This window comes from Rosa rugosa, chromosome 6 (assembly GCF_958449725.1).
Source record: "Rosa rugosa chromosome 6, drRosRugo1.1, whole genome shotgun sequence".
NCBI lineage: Eukaryota > Viridiplantae > Streptophyta > Magnoliopsida > Rosales > Rosaceae > Rosa > Rosa rugosa.
Window position 1 is genome coordinate 41,578,364 of NC_084825.1, and position 23,797 is coordinate 41,602,160.

Consider the following 23,797-nt stretch of genomic DNA (forward strand, 5'->3'; position numbering starts at 1 on the left):
AAATCAATAACATGACTTTTTGTATTAACTCTTTCCCTCTAGGCGTACTCAAGAGTACTTGTGATGTCTAGGCAAGGTTTGATCTGAGAGAACGGTTTTAAAAGTGAGCAACGCTCCACCAAAATCTCGCCTTACCTTACCTGGTCACAACTAAATTGAAATTACCGAACGGATTGAGTGACTACGATTTGTCTACGGTTTGATTTTTATGTTGGATTAGATTTTGGTCAAGAAACTTTGATGTAATCATTGGCTATTATTAATAAATTATCGATTTATTTGATCTCAAGTCATAGACATATTTTTCGAACTTTATTACTTCAATGATATAAGAGCCAATGGTTTTCATGTGGAAACACATTGTGAGAATGGACAAGAGTTCCTTTGCATCACCTCTAATGACTACGGAAATAACCGAGTATTAGAGAAACTTATGTGTCGATCTAGTGAGTTGTATGCAACCACTATTCGAGTCATTGAATCCAACCATGTCATGAGAGATGATTTATGGGATTCTGACACATATAGGCTTTGGCACGACCGTTTGGGACACCCAGGTCGTGACATGATGATCCGTATATTAAAGACTTCACACGGACATCCCTTTTTCAGAACGACAAGAAGTAAAACTCGGTTTTTGGACACCGAAGGAGCCCCTGCGCCTCACGGCGCCGTTCACCCCCAAATCCGGCCATACTTGGCCGGCGCCGCCTTCCCCCTGCGGCCTCAGGGTGGCATTGACGCCACCAAGGCTCCTTTGTCTCCAACTTTTACTTCTAAAGTCACTTGTGATTTTGTGGCTCAACCAAAATCCTCATTGGTTATTTCTAAAGCCCATCATTCGTTCTGCAAAGCCTGCTCTTTAGCAAAGTTAGGATCGAGACCATCCTATGCAAAGGACACCAAAGACAATATACCATTCTTGCAAAGAATCCAAGGTGATATTTGTGGACCTATTCAACCATCATGCGGACCATTTCGATATTTTATGGTATTGGTTGATGCATCGACACGCTGGTCACATGTCATGCTATTGTCCACAAGGAACACTGCATTTGCTAAACTCCTAGCACAAATAATTAAGTTAAGGGCTCACCACCCTGATCATCCTATTAAGTCTATAAGATTAGACAATGCTGGAGAGTTTACATCAAAGACTTTTGATGATTATTGCATGTCCATTGGGATTGATGTTGAACATCCTGTTCCTCATGTTCACACCCAAAATGGTCTCGCAGAAGCCACCATTAAACGACTACAAATGGTCGCTAGGGCATTGGTAATGCGCACCAATCTCCCTATTTCTGCTTGGGGCTATGCAATATTGCATGCAGCTGTGCTTATTCGTCTGAGGCCCACTGCCACTCAACCCTTTTCTGCGTCCCAGATGGTGACTAGGTATGAGCCTCATGTCTCACACTTACGCATATTTGGGTGTGCAGTTTATGTGCCAATTGCGCCACCACAGCGCACCAAAATGGGTCCTCAAAGACGATTAGGCATTTATGTTGGATATGATTCTCCAACGATTATCCGCTACATAGAACCCTTGACAGGCGATCTCTTTACCGCTAGATTTGCGGATTGTCACTTCGATGAGACAGTCTTCCTGTCGTTAGGGAGAGATAAGAACATCAATGTTCAACAGGAACGACAGGAATTGCCGTGGACTGTCCCCACTCTGTCTCATCTTGATCCCCGAACCGCACAGTCCGAAATTGAAGTGCGGAGAATTCTCGATCTTCAGAACGTAGCAGAATCGATGCCTGATGCGTTTTCTGATATCGCTAAAGTGACGAGATCACACATACCTGCTGCAAACGTGCCTCCAAGGATTGATGTCCCTAAAAGTAGAGGACATGACGCCAACTCAAGAATGCATGAGCATGGCGCCAACGTCCCATCTCTCATTGATGGTGACGTTATGGCTAGGCCCACGGCTCCTGCCAGGAAGCGCGGGAGGCCCATAGGTTCGATGGATTCTCGCCCAAGAAAGAAAGCGAGTTTGGCACAAAATAATCCATTAATCATCGATGTGAATAATCCATCTCATGAGAATATTCCGGATTATGGTTATGTCCAAGAGACATCATTGGGGGACACTCCAATGTCAGAACCAACTCCAGAGAATAGAGAGATGTCCATAAATTACACTAGTGTACATGAGATGATGGATAGAAATTCTATGGCGATTGATGATGCATTTGCATATCATATTGCAAAAGGAATTATAGATAGAAATTACACTAGTGTACATGAGATGATGGATAGAAATTCTATGGTGATTGATGATGCATTTGCATATCATATTGCAAAAGGAATTATAGAATATGATGATATCGAACCTCGCTCTGTTGAAGAATGTCAACGAAGAGCAGATTGGCCTAAATGGAAAGATGCGATCCAGGTTGAATTGGATTCACTAACAAAGAGACAGGTATTTGGGCCTGTAACGCAGACACCCCCAAATGTAAAGCCTGTTGGCCATAAATGGGTCTTTGTTAGAAAGTGTAATGAGAAAAATGAGGTGGTAAGATATAAAGCCCGCCTTGTGGCGCAAGGTTTCTCACAACGCCCTGGAATCGACTACGAGGAGACATATTCTCCCGTAATGGACGTTATAACGTTCCGCTACCTTGTCAGTTTGGTAGTTTCCGAAAAACTTGACATGCAGCTTATGGATGTGGTTACAGCATATCTCTATGGGGATCTAGATTCAAAGATATATATGAAGGTTCCAGATGGACTTCAATTACCCAAATCAAGTGGCTCTAAACCACGGAGCGCGTTTTCAATAAGATTAAAAACGCTCACTATATGGATTAAAACAATCCGGATGGATGTGGTATAACCGTCTAAGTGACTACTTGATTGGGAAATGATATATTAACAATGAAATATGTCCATGCGTGTTCATTAAAAGAACAAGTTCCGGATTTGCAATCGTAGCAGTTTATGTCGATGACAGGAACCCAATTGGAACTCTAGATGAGTTGAAGGAAACTGTTAAATACTTGAAATCCGAATTTGAGATGAAAGATCTTGGGAAAACACGGTTTTGTCTCGGTTTAGAACTCAAGCACCGTAGTGATGGGATTTTGATCCATCAGTCTGCATATACTCAGAAAATCCTAAGGCGCTTTAATGAAGATAAAGCAAAGCCTGTGAGTACTCCCATGATTGGTCGTAGTCTTGAGCCCGGAAAAGATCCGTTTCGTCTAAAGGATGAGGACGAAGAACCATTAGAGGCCGAAGTGCCCTATTTAAGTGCAATAGGCGCATTATTGTACTTAGCTCAATGCACAAGACCAGACATCTCTTTTGCAGTGAACTTGTTAGCTCGACATAGCTCTGCGCCAACACGCCGCCATTGGATTGGTGTAAAGACAATCTTTCGATACCTAGGAGGTACGATTGATATGGGCCTATTTTATCCCTAGAGAGAGAAGAGGAATGACGGAAGAATGGGATCGAACCCCATTAGGCATGGAGCCACCGTCCACCATGACAAAGTGGCCGGCCATATTGCCGCCAACGCCGCCACCAACACCAAGGGTGGCCGGCCTCACCCTACTCCCCTCCATCAAAACGACAATGATGTTTTGATGGGATTTGCTGATGCAGGGTACCTCTCTGACCCTCACAAAGGTCGCTCCCAAACTGGTTATGTCTTTACCATGGGAAGCACTGCAATATCTTGGAGGTCTACTAAACAGACCCTTGTTGCTACTTCCTCGAATCATGCAGAGATTATTGCTCTACATGAAGCCGTTCGTGAATGTATATGGCTAAGGTTTGTGATTCGACATATTCAAGGAAGTTGTGGTTTGAAGTCTACCACAGATGAACCTACATGCATTTATGAGGATAATGCAGCTTGTATTGAACAAATGAAGTTAGGTTTCATCAAGGGCGACAACACCAAGCATATATCGCCTAAGTTCTTTTATAATCAGCAACAACAATCACTTCTAAAGATTGAAGTGAATCAAATCCGATCAGAGGATAATGTAGCGGACTTATTCACTAAGTCGTTACCTAAATCCACATTCAAGAAACATGTGAAGAGCATCGGATTGAGAAAGTTATCCGAACTCCCACGATTGTAGCAATCAGGGGGAGTTATGATGTCTACATGTTCGATCTCGAAGAGTGAAGGACGTGTTGTGCTCTTTTTGTCCTTCGACCAGGGTTATTTTTATCCCACAAGGTTTTTGTTACCTGGCAAGGTTTTTAACGAGGCAACGGACGAAGCGTCACCACCAAGTTTGAAGTGGCACAAGGGGGAGTGTTGAAGGAATATCGATTTAGTGTGTCTTATCAAACTAGGAGTAGCAATAGGAGAGAAGGTTCTAGATTTCCCAATCCTACACGGATTGGTATTCCTTGTAACATTAGAACTAGTACTTTGTAATCCCTATATATAGGGCTCCTATTCTCAATAATAATATACACATCTCTCTCTACAATTCTCTCTCGAATCTATTTTATTTAAACAAATTGTAGATTTTTTCATGCTCTTCCTTTAACGAAAAGCAGCTGATTGGTAATTAGTGTGCGCTCATGTAGCCCAACACATAGGGTTTTTCCTTGTTCTACCGAGATGAACTAAAGAGCTCTAAAGCATTGGCTTACCTCAGCTCAAATCTCAAATCTCAAATCATACAATTAGGCTAAAGTGCTGAACTATTACCCTTTGATATATTTGATGATCAAATTAAAACGTAATGAGTAACTACTATAAAGTGAAGACCCCTTGATACATTCATGGTGAAACCCCAAAAGCTATAAACCATAGAGTGGACTATAGAGTTGAAGCTTATTTGGTTCCTCCAAAGGGTTAAAGTCTTTGCTAGTCGTGAGGTGAAAAGGATCAAATCTTTTGAGTTTATGCATGTGCTTGGAAATTCAATGCGCCATGGAAGGCCTCTATTCCAAGCTAAAGCCCACAATGACGCTTCTTCTGAACTGGGAGACATACATGGTGGCCTCCATCACCAAGACTCTCTCCCAGTCCGGCACTCGCAAACCTCCCACACCCTCCTCAGCCCCTCCCTCTCTCCGACCCTCTCCTCCTCCAAATCCTCCGCACCCAATTCCTCAACGCCTCCAAGAAACTCTTAACTTCTTTACATGCTGATCTCTCATACATTTCATCTGACACTCGGCTAGCTAACAACATTTTATCTGGTCTACTGTACTATAAACTTCAAAATTTCAATTGCTAATAAGATTAATTAAAGAGGCTGTTGATGAGGTAGGTTTGGATTAACAACATGCAGGTTTGTTCAAATCCATATCAAGGGACATCTGCACCTTCTTCAGCTGCTGGTGTCTGCTTCACCACAATTTCCTTCGCATCATTGCTTTTCCCCCACAGTAGAACATACATTCCCACTATGACCAGGACAGAACCGACCACACTGGTCAACAATGCCAAACTTTTAGCAACAGAATAGTCACATATGTTATGCAGCTTTAAAATATACTATATATGCAGCTTTAAAATATACTATAGTGTTTTAAGTTTTAATATACTCTAGTGTTTTAAATTTAAATTTCATACTGCATCCTTTTGCTCAAAAGTTTGAGTTTCATCAAAGTAATAATATCTCAATCTAAATGTTTTGACAGGATTAATTTTTGGGAAGTACAAACTACTCTCACCCATATGTAATCGCTTATTTATCTCAGAATTAAAATAAGCCTTAAAATTGATGACAATGAAAACGGTTTCCAGTTTTAACCCAAATCTCACAACGAGGATAAATGGTCTTTACTAATTTGCAGATGAAATTGACTCTTGTTATACAACATGGTGCAATGTGAAAAGTACCCGGATTATGAAAAATGTAATCAACCCGAAGATCATCATGAACACTATATGACAATGTGTTGAGAAAAGATATTTTCTTATCAGAGAGATGTACTGTTGCAAGGTTACAAATTTGAGCTATTTAGTAGGTTTTTTTATTTATTTTTTTTAACATGTTGCATGGATTAACAATTTACAACTTAACATATCGCATATTGGAGGTGAAAGCATGATCAATATCTGAACATATAATTGAGCCAACCTTCCAACATAGATCTGTTCATGCAAGGTTAAGAAGTCAAACATAGCCACGAATATCTGGATTAAGGGAGTGAATGCTGATGTAAACAACGGACCCTTTTGCTTCACACACCATGACATGCCTACATAGGTCAACCCTGATCCAACTGCTCCCTGTGCAAACCCAATAAGAAATTTCTGAGTTCTTGAAGATAGGCAAAACATGAATGCATGTCAATGAAGACTGAAGAGAACTAAATACTCACAGCATATGTGACACTCAGTATCTCCAACTTCCCCTTCAAAACCCACATTGACATGTTGATGCTTCTCTCAGTAAGCAAGGTCAAGATGGCTGACTGAATGACACCAAAGAAGGACAAGATGGCTGTGCTAGAGTACTGAAATGGGTAGCTCTTCCCAATCTTGGCTTGTATGAGAAACCATGAAGCCCACAACATGCAACCTGCTGCCAAAAACACTGAACCAAGTGCCCACCTCACTCTCTTCTTTTCTGCACTCAGTATATAGTCATGGTTTTCAATTTCAGCTGTGGCATGTGAGTGTTGGTTGGTCAGTGGCATTCCTTTGTATAAGGTCAATGACAAAGCTCCACCAATGCATATCAAAGCACCCAATATCTTAGCTCTGCCTCCCTTGCTCCTAATGCTCACTCTCTCTAGACTGAAAAAGTTTGATAGAATGAAGTTTTTTTTTTTTTTTTTGCTATTTTGAGGAAGAAATTGAGACTTTCAAATAACAAAGTGCAATGTTGAAAACAACATATACTTGAAGAGTGCAATATATAATCGATTATTAAGTAATCCACTAAATTTTACCCAAATGGTAGTGCCAACAGGTAAGTGTTAACAGGCACCATGTTGATGAAGGCAGAAGAATATGTAGCTGAGGTGTACTGGAGTCCAAGAAGAAACATGTATTGTGCGAATGTTACCCTGAAAGGTAATATCAAGTATTTGCCATAGATTTAGGTAAATTATTCAAATAATTACACCCCAAAAGAAGGAAAAGAAAAGAACTTTAACTGACCCAATTAGAGCACTGAAAAAAAGGTGGCATATGAGTGGAGCTGTAAGTTCATGTCTACTTTTTCTGCAAGAAATTCATTTGTATCAGATTACTGAAAAGATAACTCAAGCGGATCCATGAAGTTCATATGTAAAAACTCTGAGTAGCATTATTGTGAATTTGATATTCAACGCGAGATGATGGCATTTTATGGTAGTGTTGCATGGCAATGTGCTAATAATATGGATGAAGCAAACATCCTCTGGCTGCACGTAGAAAGACAAGCATATACAGACATACATACACATATAATGAACGGATTGAAGATTCGATTTTGGTTTCTCTTACAAACAAAACTTTTATACCGTGTTAATAGCAAAGGGGTCCCAAAAGTTCAATGAAGCATAACTCATTACTAAGAATGCAATAAGATGATGAGAGTTTAAGTACAGGTCTTACCTTTCCCAAAAGAAGGCAATGGGTGTCAAGAGGACACAAGAAATTGACTGTCTATAAGTAACTACAACCAAATTGTGCACTCCTTTATCCAGAGTTAACTTAAGAAGCACGTTGACTATGGCCAAAGCAAGGTTGATGCCAATCATGGCAACCACTGGCTTCCATTGTCCATAGCAATTCACCATCTCTAATTAATTTGAATCCTCCTCAGTTCTCTGATTACTATGATTTAAGTAATAAGGAAGTTAGACTCATTGTGCTTATATATATAGAAGAGATCGAACCACTCTCCCAATTTTTGGATAAAACATTAATTAATGCTTTGCATCGCTTCAACACTATGCCAAGAGTCGACATGCCGGCCATAAAGTCAGTGATAGAATCATTTACCAAGCTCATAATAGTGCACCACCATCTATGTCGACCTCAGATAAGTCATCAATATTCTCTGAGTTTCCATTTTCACATATGTTCCTAAGTTTAGAATATGTATATTGTATTTATATTAGAATTAATGTTTTTCAGCATATGTGTTTGTTTTATAACCGTTCAAACAAGCAGCAGGAGCATTTCTTCTTCAAGTTTAATAAAAAATTAGCAAGAACCGTAATGCTTTACAATATGGCTTATATCTTATTCTAATTAAGATTTGACACATTGTTCATTTGTTCTTCTAAACAATGTATGCAAATGACCAATAGCAATGAACATTAACATTTTCACCCAAATAATGCACTAATACTTTCTGGTAAAGGAAGTGTTAGATACCACTTTGAAGAAATAAGTGCCATCATGTCTGCCTCCACCATTTTTAATTTGAGTGGCATGAAGAATACTAGTATCTACTTTATATTCCAGGATTAACTTGATATATACTCTGTCTCAGCATAGGTATATACATTGTACATGGGCACTAGGAAATATCATGGGAAATATGAAGATGCTATGGAGATAATTTACTTTAACCTGTGTTTTTGGCCTAGGTTTTGAAACAATAAGTGAGGACTGTACATGGGCTATGGAGGTTCCAAACAAAAGACTTCTCAGAACCATAACTGAATCTCGTGATAAATGACCAAACATTGAATTTTTTTTTTTTTTTTTTTTTTTTTTTGAATAAGGGGTTTGGAACCCAGCGTAAATGAGAGGCTTAGTCCCACGCATGGTTCCATTTATTATATTAATATTATGCAGCGAGGGGGACATAAAACCTGAACCTCGTGCACTAGAATTACAATGACAATAATCCTCGTAAAGAACATATTGAATAATAGCAGGAGTCTCATCTATCCATACATCATCAATCAAAGATAAACTAGTAAGATGTGCAAGCTTATCTGCAATACTATTTGCTTCACGGTATATATGTTGAATTTAACTGATTGAAAAGCAGACATATAATCTTTACAATCATCTAAAACTCGGCTTGTCTCCGAAAAAATCTTCTCCCCACAATTGAGTGCAGCAATCAAATATCTATATCCGACCAACTTTGGTGTATACCAAGAAGAAGGCCATCTCTACACGCCTCCACTTCCATGTTAAGAGCCGAGTGCGCATGCACAAAAAGTCTAGTCATAACCGCAATACCCATACCCTCATCATTTCTAACCGCTACACCAAATATTGATCTTTGAAACCTTAAATGTTGAAAACAATCTCTATCGCTTTGATTGATATCTTCTAACAAGTAACAACAAGCAACCATGTATTTTAAGCATATATTATATTCAAAGTTGTTAGGATCATGTAACATGAAAATCTCTTACGAGAGATATTTATGAATCACTCAGTCAACTAATAATTTTTTAGTCATTTAGCCATTTTTGTAGAATGATACGCCATACCAACATTTATTGCATAAACTAATAAGTATCAACCTTGTGATATATATTTAAAAGGACAAAACAACAAAAACTAACTATAGTCTATAGATCAATCTGCTCTAACAAGTAACAACAGATTGATCGATAATATATATGACCAAGCACAAATCCAACTAATAAGAAATACCAAAGACCAAGCACAAATCTAAGTATAACCGCATCATTTACATTGCATCTCATTGTTCAAAAAGTCTCGATTTCATTCTCGAAGTAACGAAAAGTTTTACACAAATTATATATGTAGTCGCAACATTAAAATAATACGAGCTCGCCCACATCCCAAATCATACAATTAGGCTAAAATATTACTCTTTGCTACTTTTATAATCATATCAAAAAATTTTATACATCATGAACTAGCTAGTATAAGCCCAAAACGCTAAAAAACCATATGAGAGTGAAGCTGCGGATGTCCAAAGGCTCAAGACTAGAACCTTGTTTGGTTTCTCCAAAGGGTTAAAGCTCGAGTCTTTGCCACCCATGAAGTGAGAAAGATCAAATCTGTATATGTTCTTGGAAATGCAATGCGCCATGGAAGGCCTCTATTCCAAGCCAAACCCCACATCGGCGCTGCTGCCGCTGCTTCTGAACTTGGAGACATACTCCTGGTGGCCTCCATCACCATTCACCAAAACCCTCTCCCAGTCCGGCACCCGCAACCTCCCCCACCCTCCTCCTCCTCTCTCCGACCCTCTCCTCCTCCAAATCCTCCGCACCCAATCCCTCCACCCCTAAAAAAAAACTCGACTTCTTCAAATGGTCCTCTCTCACCCATTCCATCAAACACTCGCCCACCACTTTCTCCCACATCCTTCGCACTGCCTGCCGCTCCGGGTTCCTCTCCGGGTATTTCCTGCTCTCTTAACCCACATTCTTTCTTTTAAGCTCTTGTGTTTGTTTATAGATTCTTTCTGTATAGAGAGCAAAGTTAGATATTGGTCTTTTCCTGGAGAATCTTTGTTCTAGTTTTTGTTGTTTATTCTCTTCTTCTTACATTTCATTTCTCTCTTTTTTTTTTCTTTTCTTTTCATGTTCTGAAAGTGAACATGCACTGTGATGGGTGCAGAAAGTAAAGAAACTGCTTCACAGAATTGAAGGTGCTCACTTTCTTCTACCTTCTCCTTCTAATTGCTGAATAACTTGTTGCCACTTGGCTGTTCTCTCTTAATTTGTTACCCTATTGTAGGATTAGGGTTTTTTTTTAGAGACAGTGATGAGAGACTCACGAAGATTATACATATACATCAGAGAGCAGAGTATAAATCCTCTTTATAACTAGAAATTTAACAATTTTGAGTAAAAGTCAAACCTTCACAATTTAGTGTTTGTGTCCTGTTCTGATTTCACAATGTATTTAATCAAATTCATCAAATTGTATTTAATTTTTTTTTTTGAAAAGGGGTTTGGAACCCAGTCAAGCTGGGAGGCTCATCCCCACGCCTATATTATTATTTATTTCATAACGTCGCATAGGGGGGGGACATAACACCTGTACTTAATTTTACATCAAATTAACATCAAATTGTATTTAATTTTACTCTGCATACTTTTTAGATAAATTCTACAATAGGCCAACAGAGAGAACAGCCAAGTGGCAACAAGTTATTCAGCAATTAGAAGGAAAAGGTAGAAGAAAGTGAGCACCTTCAATTCTGTGAAGCAGTTTCTTTACTTTCTGCTTACACCCATCACAGTGCATGTTCACTTTCAGAACACGAAAAAAAAAGAAAAAAAAAAGAGAGAAATGAAATGTAAGAAGAAGAGAAGAAACAACAAAAACTAGATCAAAGATTCTCCAGGAAAATACCAATATCTAACTTTGCTCTCTGTACAGAAAGAATCTATAAACAAACACAAGAGCTTAAAAGAAAGAATGTGGGTTAAGAGAGCAGGAAATACCCGGATCTTGAGAAGCTTAAAGTCTTCATCTTTAGTCATTTCTTCAAAGCTCTTTGGAGTGGATGGAATGAAACACTTCTCTATTTCTCCCTTATCTTTCTCTCTGAGTCTCTGTGTGTGTGTGGGTCTCTCTCTCTCTCTCAGCTATAAAAGAAGAAAGGGAAAACAATAGGTTGTTGTATTGGGATTGTAGGTCGGTTTTGTACAAGTAAATTGTATACTTTTATTTTATTTATTTTTTATTTATTTTTATTTTTTATTAATGGCTAGGACTAATCAAGACCAGCGCTTTTTTTTTTTTTTTTTTTGATACATTGGAGGGAAACACCGTAACCTAATTCTCACCAAGACCAACTTTAATGCTGACAAATTAAAATAAAGAAATAAATCAATAATGAAGATACTGGGTCAAATTTCAGTATTGGCTAAAAAAAAAAAAAAATTGGTGTTAAAGAAACTGCATAGACTTTCTCTTCTCTCTCTCAGTTGTTGCTGTCACCATTTTCCTTTTGAGGCTGTCACTATTGCTCAATCAGTGTTATCGGTTTCTTTCATAAATTTTTCCCATTAATTTGAAAATGGTGGTTTTCCTTGGTAAGATTTATAGGAACCAGACCTGCCCATGAAATAGTGGGATCCTGCTCTAACCCTCTTATATGATCGAAACTCGAAAGGCAGAAAATGAACAAGGAAATGGCAAAAAAGGGGATTGTTTTTTGCAGGCAAACCAATCTTTGGCTCATCTCCGAATGTGAAAGTTTTCTGAATGAGAATGGGAAAAGTTGCCTCTAACCCATCTGCTTCAAATTTCAAAATAAATAAATAAAATAAAATTTGACAAAAATAAAAATCTCCTTGGAGATAAGAATTTAATATACTTGATAGTGCAGAATGGACCATGTGAAACTTGGAGAGCAAGCATGCAAAGGAGAAGCACATCGGTCTCGACGTCTCGTCACTTCTTCTTGAGGCCTGAACTCTTCTGTGTAAATATTTAATTCTGAGAAGGAGAAAAGAAAAACAAGCGAGGAAAGTACTCTGAAATCTGAGATGATGGTGATGTGATTCAACGTTAAATACTGCTGAGAGAGAGAGAGGCAGCAATGAAAAGAAGAACAGCGATTTGACAGGCCCATTTCTACAGTGAGAGTTGATCTTCTTCTGTACTCTGTTGTAATTGTCCTCATTTTTAAATTATCTTCATATTTTATTCTTGGACTTGACTTCTCTGCTATAATTTACTTTGCTATAATTTGCTTGGATTTCATCATAGCCGTCAGATATAGTTTGAAGGGCCAGCTGATGCCACATCAAGAAACATCAAGAAGTTTTAAGGGCCAGATGATGCACTTTTTTTTCTAGCAAATTATAGTTATAGCAGAGAAGCCAAATCCTTTATTCTTTATTAAAAGACAAAAGAATATTTCGCTTTGTGCTCAACTCATGACTCCGTTTTGGTCTAGTGGCATAGACTCCTCATTTTATTTTTCTTCTTCTTCTTGGCATTGAAATATCCTGCAGGTTATTTTGGAGAGATATGAAGCCCGTGAGTGGTGGTAGGGCATGGACTATGGAGTAGCTTAACAATGGGGTGAAGAGACAAATAGCTAGGGTTTAACTTATGAGGGGGGAAACACTAGTGCTTCTCTACTTAACCGTTATTTTCCATCTTCAAAACTTTCTACTTTGTGCTTCAACCACCCATCCATTAACCTAGTTAGTTCTATAAAAATAAAGTTAGTGATCTGGGTTTGTCATGGTTGACTACAGTGGCGGAACCAGGATCCAAAACCTGTCTAGGCTAATTAGCAAAAATCAGTTAAATTAGACTAATTTCTCTATAATCTATATTTTTTTTTGGTACAATGACGATAGCTCACACAACTTTCTGTACAATGACGATAGTCCCATAAGAAACCAAGCAGTATCAGCAGAGGTATTGAGAGTAAGTAATTCATTCCACAATTCAAGCTGTTTTTCCTTTTGAGGATACATGTATAAAAATGTAATGTACCAGGGATCAGCATTTTTAGGATTAGAGAAGCAGAAAAATGAATATAACGAGGATGTTCAAGAACAACTGAAATATTATAATTTATTTCATTCCAAAGTAATGCCAAGCCACCACATTGCCCATCCGCTAGAATACAACAAGCATTACCAAAAGGAAGCTTAGAAACTAGCTTATCTGAAGCATCCTTATCGAGTCTAGTATCCATTAAATAGAAAACATCAAGAGCAACTAAAGAAAATAGAAAGGTTGCTTGAGGGACAAAACCTGGCCGTGAACAACCACGGCAATTCCAACTTAGGATTGTCATTCTAAACTATTGAAAGAAGAACGTTCTGCATTGGATTCTTTAACAGAGTCTCTGCCTCGTTTACAAGGACTTATGAAGAAAGATCCAAAATAAGGAGTCACATAATCTTGACTAGAGGTATGTAAATTTATGCTAGAGTTGAATCCGGAAAAACAAGTACACCATAAGCCTAAGCTTGTAATATGCAGATTAACAAAATCAAGAACAAACACTCAAACAGAGAGCCAATAAAATTAACTGAGCAAAAGTAAAAGACAAACCTGGCCTTCACGAACTCAAAGCTACAATTAAACATTAATTGATAATTATCCAAGCTGAAAGAGAGAGCACAGTGACCAATTGTATAGGTAAGAACTTGAACCCAACTCACCGTCATAAGTAAAACCCAATTGAAGGCAATGGGGCATCTGCAATCCTCAAAGCCAAAGAGGCGCGGAGCCATCAAGGAGTAGAAATAACCTCAACCCAAATGGATATCGAAGAGATTCTCTGGACCAGTGCTGCGTCTGATTCCAAAAACCCCAATTTTCCGTTGTTGCCATGCCATATTGTCTTGGTCTCCTCTGCAAAAAAACTGATGATCGAGAGATTTATGATTTGGTTCTTCAAATTGATAATCTCTGAGATAGAATTGATTGAAACCCGGCCAAGGATCTTTCCATTTGATCACCAAAGCTACCCAGAATATATATACTTAGGGGTTTTTGGGTCAAATTCTTGTCGAGGCTGCAGCCCAGATAGCCTACCATGTGGTTCCGCCCCTGGTTGACTAGCTGATTGTGTTGTGCCATTGTGCCACAACCACAAAGAAGTAAGGGTACATTGATTACATGAAGTTATGGTAATCGAATTGCACATTTGGAGCGTAAATTGATAATTACGGTAAACTTTAAGAGTCGTATTAGATCAGTAATTAAATGCTTTGGTTAATCATGGAAGATCTTTATCAGAGTAAGTATGGTGGGATATATATGCCTTCCCTTTTATCTTGTCATATTATGAAAGTGATATTTTAAGTTTTCCACAATTTAAATTTTGTTAACTTGTTGATTGTTGTTTTCGGAGATTTTGGTTACGTTTCCATCTTGGTCACTATAGCTACTACCATCATATATAAAGGTTCACTTCGTTCTTATTTGGGGTCTGAACTAAGGTTAACTTCTCCAAGTAATTTTTTACTCGATGTCAAGGTAAGTTGACCTCTAATCTAACCATTAATGTCAAGAAAGCAACTCCTTTACACAGTAGTCCAAAACATAATTATTATTAGTTTTGGTAAAAACGGGAGCCGGGAAGAACAAAGTGCTCTCCCACCCCAAATTTATTGAAATAAAGATAATGTACAGTCTAGTAGGGTGGCACAAAATCCAAACTCCAGGACAACAAAGTGAATGACATCAACTTTAAACAATACAACTAGCACAAAGAGAAAGAACAAATCAATGAAAACGAAAGTTAGGAAGACCAAGCTTATCTCGTTGACATTGGTCATGAATGAAATGAGGAGATAGGTAAAAAGAATGAAAACGATAATAAAAGATGGATTACCTTTTGGGAATTACCATAGTTGAGCCTTTGTGTGGGGATTAAAATGCATGGGAAAAACCAAATGACCAAAGAGAAAGTCAGTCTTGTACCATTTTCTGGTTTATTACAAGTACGTACGTACCTCATCAATTTCGTACTTTTTTCCATTTTGGGCAACTGATGCTCTTATGCATTGCTAATCTTGCTCGCTCTCTCCCAATAACAAAAGTCCTTTCACCTATATTTTTTTGCTTGCTTTCTACTAATTCGAGTCACGGGCACCATTTGCGGTGAGTCTCACTCGATATGACTCTTAGTTTCAGACCAGATAAAATAAAAATAAAAAGGACTCTTAGTTCATTCCACTTTTTTTTTTGTTTGATAGTTCATTCCACTTGACAAGTTCTTTATTTTTTTTAGCATTCCCTTTTGTTAGGTGAGGATCTCATGAGATCTTGATGGTGTGAAATGTGAATCGTACAAGGTCCCAGAAAGGAGACCCCATACTGCTTGGGATCCCATGTACATTAGGGTGGTGATCTATGATGTATTTAATCACAGAAATATTATTGTTCTTGGGTGTTTTTCCCAGCAGGTTAATTGGACAATATATATATATATATATTTGAACAACATCCCAGTGGACTTTGTTAATGTTAAGGGATGGTAAAGGACCACTGAGAAGCTTGTTAACCGTAAATTAAAGCAAACATCAACATATTGATAGAGAAGTGGGCCGGGTATGCATATATTCATTTCATGCATTCAGTAGTAGTGTTTCAGAAATCAGAAGTCAGCAGAAGTATGATGGGCCGACTGATTGATCGAGAAACTTGCGCAGCAAATTAGATATATTTACTAATTTGTCATCGTCTCATTTTCTTCGATCATGAAGAAGAAGATGATCATATACTCAATTTTCAAACGTGAAGTTGGCGACAGCGATAGTACTAATGATCATCACCATCAACATTGGGTCGAGATGAATTTCGCAGAAGAATTAACACCTCCGAAACAAATTACTGGTTGCACTTGCAGTTACCGGCGGAGCATTCCAAAACCACGTTACTTGTTACTTGCATGAAAAAATCATGCATAAGTTACTGAATATGAAACCTGCCTTCAACAATGTCAACAAGATTTCAGCAGCCAGCTGTATGCATAGCTTGAAGAGTCTGGCTAAGCGCCTCACTCATGGTTGGCTTTTTCTCTTTCAATTTTTCCTATAAGAAAAGTAACAAAAAGTTGGGCAATCAATGAACTAGATCTTCTAGTCAGTAAACGATAGTATACTTTAAGTTGAACTGAATAACCTAACAGACTGAAAATATATTAGAAAGACCATTTGAACAATATCATACATACACATTGAAAAATAATCAAACAGACTACCAAAAACATAAGATATGGTTTAAAAGGGTAATGGTGCAAGAAGTACGTTAAGCTTTGGTGCATGCCCCCCATATTTCACTACTAGCAAAAAGAGCAATGCACACAGATTTTAAACACACTGACTCTCACACTGATAAAAAATCAGTGGGTTTTAACTTGTAGATACAGATATCTGTGTGAATTGAATGACTGGGTCCTACATAAGAACATGCTCACACTTTTACACACTGAAATCAGTGTGGCTAGACTTTCTCACAGATGTCTGTATGTACTAAATATTTAACTTATACCGATATCTGTGTGAATTATACACACACAGATATATGTTAGTAATAACAAACTTATAATTTGCAAAATAATTTTATTTCCCACATACATCTGTAACAATGAATTTTCACACTGTCGTCCGTGTAAATGTCGAAATGACACTGATATTTGTATGTTATTTGACACAGATATCTGTAGCAATTGCTACTTTCCCACTGATATCTGTGTCAAACATGTCACATCTCACACAGATATCCGTTTGTGTTATTCTTGTTAATACACACAGATATCAGTGTGGATTGATGATTAAAATCATCAGAAACAAATCATAGTGATCTTCTCCAAGTTTATTCAGATTAACAATGAATTTTCACACTGTCGTCCGTGTGAATGTCGAAATGACACTGATATCTGTATGTTATTTGACACAGATATCTGTAGCAATTGCTACTTTCCCACTGATATCTGTGTCAACATTTGTTAGAAGTGATACGTTTGCATCTCACACGGATATCCGTTTGTATTATTGTTGTTAATACACACAGATATTTGTAGCAATTGCTACTTTCCCACTGATATCTGTGTCAACATTTGTTAAAAGTGACATGTTTGCATCTCACACAGATAGCCGTTTGTATTATTTTTGTTAATACACACAGATATCAGTGTGGATCGATGATTAAAATCATCAGAAACAAATCATAGTGATCTTCTCCCTCGTGTTTCCAAGTCTATTCTGATTATGGACTAAAAAAATTTTTCCCAAAAAGTTACGGATCTTTTCAATCATGGTAAAGAATTAAAAGTTCATTAATGTAATTAATCTTATTCGATTTATATGGTAAATGTAATTACCCGTCATGTGGAAATGATAATTACGGTTGATTTAATTTATATGGTAGAAATTGTAAAAATTTAAAAGCCTATTAATAAGTGATTAGTGTAATTAATTTTTTTTTTTCCTCTGTAACAAAAACCTAATATTTTTTTTATCGTCATTAAAGTTTCATGTGGGCATTCATAATTAGCATGGAAAAGATACATTTTTCAGATAATAAGGGCAAAAGAGATAATAATAACAAATAAAAAAAAGCAGAACTTGAAAAAAGAAAAAAAAAAAAAAAGAGCGGCAGGCACACTGACTTCAGTTGCCATTTATTAAAAATAATAATAATTATTAATTCTCTTAAAGCTAGTCAATTAGGGTTACTTCACAGTTCACTTGCAAATTGTAAATAAAAAGTTAAGTCACTCCCCGTGTCTAAAAGCTAGAGAGAGAAAGTAGATCTCGCCCAACACTGCTTCCTTCAAACAAAACCCAGATCGACGTTTCTTCCAAACAACCCAAATCGAAGTTTGCGGCTTCTTGCAACGAAATAGAGTAATTCTCTCAACCTCTGTTCTCAATCTTCAAATCCTTTCATGTAATTGAAATTAGTTATCTCTTTATTGAATCCTGTGTTTCAATTGGTTGCAGGACATCATGTTTTGGGAGACCCTAGTTTTTTGATTAGTTGATTATCAGCGAAATTGATTCTGGTATTGGAGGTGAACTTTCTCTACGATATCGTTGTTTTAGCTGAGTTAGTCTATTGTTGTTTCTCTCTTCTTTCTTTCAACTCGGAATTTTGGTTTGTCACCATATAAATTCATTTCATTTGTTGAAGCCCATGGATTTCCGTCTTCACTCCCAAGTTCTTTGTTCTAAATATTGGGTGGTTTTGCTATTTCTAGATCTTCGATGATTCTGCCGGGCCATCTTCAGAGCTTCAACTGCGTTTTAAGAGTTCGCCGCAATAACAACAGGTAATTGTCATTAATCTCTCGTTGATAAATTGGTATAACATTCTTGATCTGGGTCTTCATTTGTATCTAATCTTTTATTTTATTTTTTCTTGCAAGGTTCTCCTGATATTTCATTTACAGTGATCGCCAGTTATTTAGGAGTGACTTTTTGGAGATTTGATGATAATGAAGGAAAAGATGCTTTGCCGATGAACATATCTGGAGATTATGACTAAAAGTGAATACTATCACATGGGATTAGAACTCCTAATATTATTATCACTAAATGTGACGATTAGGTTAAAACTGCATCATTTACATTAAGAAAAACAAAAATACTAAAAATATCTCCTTCAACATTAAATTCATAAATTGTGAAATAGACTATTTTACTTTTTAATATTTAATTAGTTCACACTGATTTTAAATACCAAGTAATTTAATGGCATATCAGGTGCAGAGGTGGGTCCCTCTAAAGAGTTCACACTGATTTTTTTATCAGTGTGGGAAGACCAAAGGCCACCCCCCTCAAATGGGACAGAAATTAAATGTGTGAGTGTAGGGTAGCTAATAGGCTTCCCACACAGATATCAGTGAGTATTAACATTTATACACACTGATTCTAATCAGTGTGTATAGTCAATTTTGCTAGTAGTGTTTGCCAAAATGAGAGTTTAAGAAATAAAAAGTAAGTAAACATTTAAAGGACTATCTGGCTCGTAGTGGTTACGATACTATATGATAAAAACATCTGACCATAAGTATTCTTAATTAATATTACAGCACACTGACTAATTTATCAATTTGATTTGTACAATCCTGTATAGTAGTACTGAATTGTAAAGTTGAAACACTCAGAATTAACTTATTAGAGTATGCTTCTTCATTGCCCAATGAAAACACATATAAATAAACTTAATTACAAGTAACCCTGGCACCCACTACCTAATGACGAAGTCATGTATTCGAGTCACCATGGGGGTAAGAGTGAAATCCTTTAATCCTCTTTTTTTTTTAAAAAAAAAAAAAAAAAAGTAACCCTGACAATAGAAAACACGAACTCCCAGAAAAGTGAGTTCTTAGTACTTGGCATTTTGGCAAGATTGCCGAGAGCTTGGATAGCTTCAACTGCAACAGCTACGTTCACATCTGTTATAAGCTGCAGGAAAAAGATAGTTCACTGAGAGACATAGATTGGGGAGGGAGGGAGAGAGAGAGGCATGCACTCTTGCAGTAACTAAGCCCTACTGTTCCATAGGCAATAAAATGAACACAGGACACTGTTGAAGTGGTGGAAGATGAAAATAATTGCTTCAGCTAAAAAATAAATGAATTGCCTAGGAGTCACGTACGTGATTGATACCATAATTCAACATGAAGAGATGGAATATGAAGAGAGTCTACTTTGGTGGATTTGAAGAGATTCAAATCACAACTGAAAGCATGTAGTGAGTAGTGAGAGATAAAAAAGTCAAAAGAAAGCTTAACTAGGAGAGGCTTGCTCTGTGAATTTCAACTGCATGGTTGCTCACTTGCTCACCAGGCCATCTTCTTTACAAATAGACAAGTTTATGTTCCTTTTACCATTTTCTTTCTTTTGCCTTGTGTGCTTCATGCCTGATTGATTTTGCTGAATACCACATAGATGACTTGGCTTACGACTACATATTAGAGACTCGGTTACGCAAGTAGAAATGCATGTACAAGTATGTTCAACGAGAACAGTACGAATCTCTCTTGATTTAGTTGATCAGAAGGAAGAGACATAACTATGCTGCCTTGCCTAATTTAGGTTATTCGTATGAGTTTGATTTATATACTTAATTAATTTAGGAAGAGACAGTTGACCGATATATGCACCACCAATCATAACATCAATGTGATAATCCGAATATGTGTTAAGAGAAAGATCAGCCTCCGACTTCCAAAACAAGCAAAGTCCCCCAGCCCTAGATTTCTTGCCATTAGGCTTAGTAATTATTTTACAATCAACATGTAGCACATTTTGGTAACGCAACTGAAAACGAAGTTGTTTCATCTCTTGCGTGGTACAACGTGTCTCACTTAGGAAGATAACATCGAGAAAGTTGAGGGAAATCAATCCTTTAAGTCCTTGCACTGTCCAAGGATTCTCGATCCCTTGACAGTTCCAGCACATCACATTCATGACTCGTGATGGGTCGAGACCGGATCTATCACGGAGGGACGTTCAGGAGTACGCCCTATACTCTTCGTAGGAGAAACAGTAACCTTCTTCACCAAGTAACTAGCATGAGCAGACTTGTTAGGCCCCTTGTTTGGTGACCCTAACCTTCTTAATTGACTTGGCCTTGTCTCGGCCCAACATTTGTGCTTCAACTTTTTTATACATCATGAACAAGCATAAGCCCAAAACACTAAAAACCATCCAAAGGCTCAAGAGTTGTTTGGTTTCTCCAAAAGGGCTGAAGCTCGAGTCTTTGCCACCCATGAAGTGAGAAAGATCAAATCTTTACATGTTCTTGGAAATGCAATGCGCCATGGAAGGCCTCTATTCCAACCCAAACCCCACATCGGCGCTGCTGCTTCTGAACTTGGAGACATACTCCTGGTGGCCTCCATCACCAAGACCCTCTCCCAGTCCGGCACCCGCAACCTCCCCCACCCTCCTCCTCCTCCTCTCTCCGACCCTCTCCTCCTCCAAATCCTCCGCACCCAATCCCTCCACCCCTCCAAGAAACTCGACTTCTTCAAATGGTCCTCTCTCACCCATTCCATCAAACACTCCCCCGCCACTTTCTCCCACATCCTCCGCACCGCCTGCCGCGCCGGGTTCCTCTCCGAAATCCCCGGACTACTCAACATCATGAAACGTCATGCTGTAATAGTCGATTCCGGAACCTTCAAGTCTTTGCTGGACGCCTTCATCAGGGCAGGTAAGTTTGACATGGCGATCGAAATTTTAGACATTATGCAAGAACTGGGTGCTGAGCTGAGTACGGATATGTACAACTCGGTGTTGGTTGCTTTGGTTAGGAAGGGTCAGTTGGGTTTGGCTATGTCTATTCTGGTTAAGCTTCTAGAAGGTGGGTCTTCTCAAGTACCCAATTGCATTGCCTGTAATGAGTTGTTGGTGGGTCTTAGGAAAGGTGACATGAGGGTAGGGTTTAAGCAGGTGTTTGATAAGCTTAGGGGGAATGAGTGGTTTGAGATGGATACTTGGGGTTATAACATATGTATTCATGCGTTTGGGTGTTGGGGTGATCTGGGTACTAGTTTGAGTCTGTTTAAAGAGATGAAAGAGTTGAACTCCGACTCGGTTTTCCCTGATTTGTCTACTTATAATAGCCTCATTCATGTGCTGTGTTTGGTTGGGAAGGTGGATGATGCAGTTACTGTGTGGGAGGAGTTGAAGTGTTCTGGTCATGAGCCGGATGCCATTACATATCGGATTCTTATTCAGGGGTGTTGCAAGTGTTATCGAATAGAGGAAGCTACCAAGATTTTTGGTGAAATGCAGAACAATGGGTACAATCCTGATATGGTTGTTTATAATTCGTTGATGGATGGGTTGTTCAAGGCGAGGAAAATTAATGAAGGGTGTCAGATGTTTGAGAGGATGGTTCAGTATGGGGTGAGAGCCTCGACGTGGACGTATAATATTCTGATTGATGGCTTGTTTAGGAATGCAAGGGCCGAGGCTGCTTACACTATATTTTGTGACTTGAAGAAGAAGGGTCAGTTTGTGGATGGTGTTACGTATAGCATTGTTGTTCTGCAACTTTGTAGGGAGGGTCTGCTCGAGGAGGCGCTAGAATTGGTGGAAGAAATGGAAATGCGAGGCTTTACTGTTGATTTGGTTACTATATCAACACTCATGATTGGGCTGTATAAGCATAGTCGATGGGATTGGACAGACAAGCTCATGAAGCGTATTAGGGATGGTAATCTGCTGCCTAGTGTTCTTAGATGGAAAGTCGATATGGAAGCTACAATGAAAGCTCCACAGAGCAAGAAAAAGGACCTTACACCACTGTTCCCAAGTAAAGGTGATTTCAGCGACGTTTTGAGTCTAATAAGTTCTGCTGCCTCAAAAATGGATGGAGACATTGAATCAGATGATGCTGGGGTTAAAGATGATAATAATTCGTCTACAGATATTGATCAGTGGTCATCATCTCCACATATGGATCACTTGGCCAATCAATTGAAGTCCACTGACCACGCCTCTCAGCTGTTTTCGCTATCTAGAGGGCAACGAGTTCAAGCCAAAGGAGAAAGCACTTTTGATATTGATATGGTAAATACTTTCTTATCCCTATTTTTGGCCAAGGGGAAGCTGAGCATAGCTTGCAAATTGTTTGAGATTTTCAGTGATGCGGGTGCAAACCCTGTGAGTTACACTTATAATTCCATCTTGAGTTCGTTTGTCAAGAAGGGCTACTTCAATGAGGCATGGGGTGTGCTCAGTGAAATGGGAGAAAAAGTTTGCCCCACAGATATAGCAACATACAATATGATAATTCAAGGCTTGGGGAAGATGGGAAGGGCCGATCTAGCCAGTAGTGTTCTGGATAAGCTAATGAAGCAGGGTGGTTATCTTGATGTTGTCATGTACAACACCTTGATTAATGCGCTGGGGAAGGCTAACCGGATTGACGAAGTAAACAAGCTATTTAAGCAGATGAAGAGTAGTGGAATAAATCCTGATGTTGTCACTTTCAATACGCTTATTGAAGTTCATAGTAAAGCAGGTCGACTGAAAGATGCGTATAAATTTCTGAAAATGATGCTGGATTCAGGCTGCACACCAAACCATGTCACTGACACCACTTTGGATTTTCTGGGGAAGGAGATTGAGAAATCGAGGTACCAAAAGGCATCATTTGTACGAAATAAGGATGACTCCTGAAGAATTTTCTTCTGGTCCAGTTTGATTCAAGTCAATTAGTTGTGACTTTCAAGTCTTCTGTTTGATGAGACCTTGAAGGCCATTCCATATTGAGGTACCTAATGTAACATGGAATTTTCTTCTGTAATCATCTTCTTGAAATTGTATGTGATGTAGTTCAAATTGTTAACAGAAATATAATGTGATTTAGAATATTTCTTTTCTTCAAGACTCAGAAATGCAATTGAGCCTTGTCTAAGCTATCAGCATGCCTCAAATTTGGTAGTTTGGAACAGCTGCGTGCCAA

General features: G+C 38.3%; 2 protein-coding genes and 1 long non-coding RNA gene across 3 annotated transcripts; 2 read left to right on the top strand and 1 right to left on the bottom strand.

The window, feature by feature from the left end:
- Positions 1-4,566: 4,566 nt before the first annotated feature.
- On the bottom strand, positions 4,567-7,799 carry LOC133717179 (WAT1-related protein At3g30340-like). Its single transcript, XM_062143843.1, has 6 exons — positions 7,544-7,799; positions 7,106-7,168; positions 6,895-7,011; positions 6,322-6,739; positions 6,078-6,229; positions 4,567-5,423 (listed from the first exon to the last, which is right to left on the bottom strand). The coding sequence occupies exons 1-6, from the start codon at positions 7,726-7,728 to the stop codon at positions 5,300-5,302; spliced, it is 1,059 nt and encodes a 352-aa protein (XP_061999827.1). The 5' UTR covers positions 7,729-7,799; the 3' UTR covers positions 4,567-5,299.
- A 10,266-nt stretch (positions 7,800-18,065) lies between these two features.
- LOC133713799 (uncharacterized) lies at positions 18,066-19,048 on the top strand. The gene is made up of 4 exons (XR_009848247.1): positions 18,066-18,216; positions 18,313-18,383; positions 18,570-18,641; positions 18,738-19,048. It is a non-coding gene; the product is annotated as an uncharacterized LOC133713799 (long non-coding RNA).
- A 2,004-nt stretch (positions 19,049-21,052) lies between these two features.
- LOC133714040 (pentatricopeptide repeat-containing protein At4g01570) lies at positions 21,053-23,719 on the top strand. Its single transcript, XM_062140051.1, has one exon. It carries the CDS (start codon positions 21,133-21,135, stop codon positions 23,509-23,511), a length of 2,379 nt encoding a protein of 792 aa, XP_061996035.1. The 5' UTR covers positions 21,053-21,132; the 3' UTR covers positions 23,512-23,719.
- The last annotated feature ends 78 nt before the right edge of the window (positions 23,720-23,797 follow it).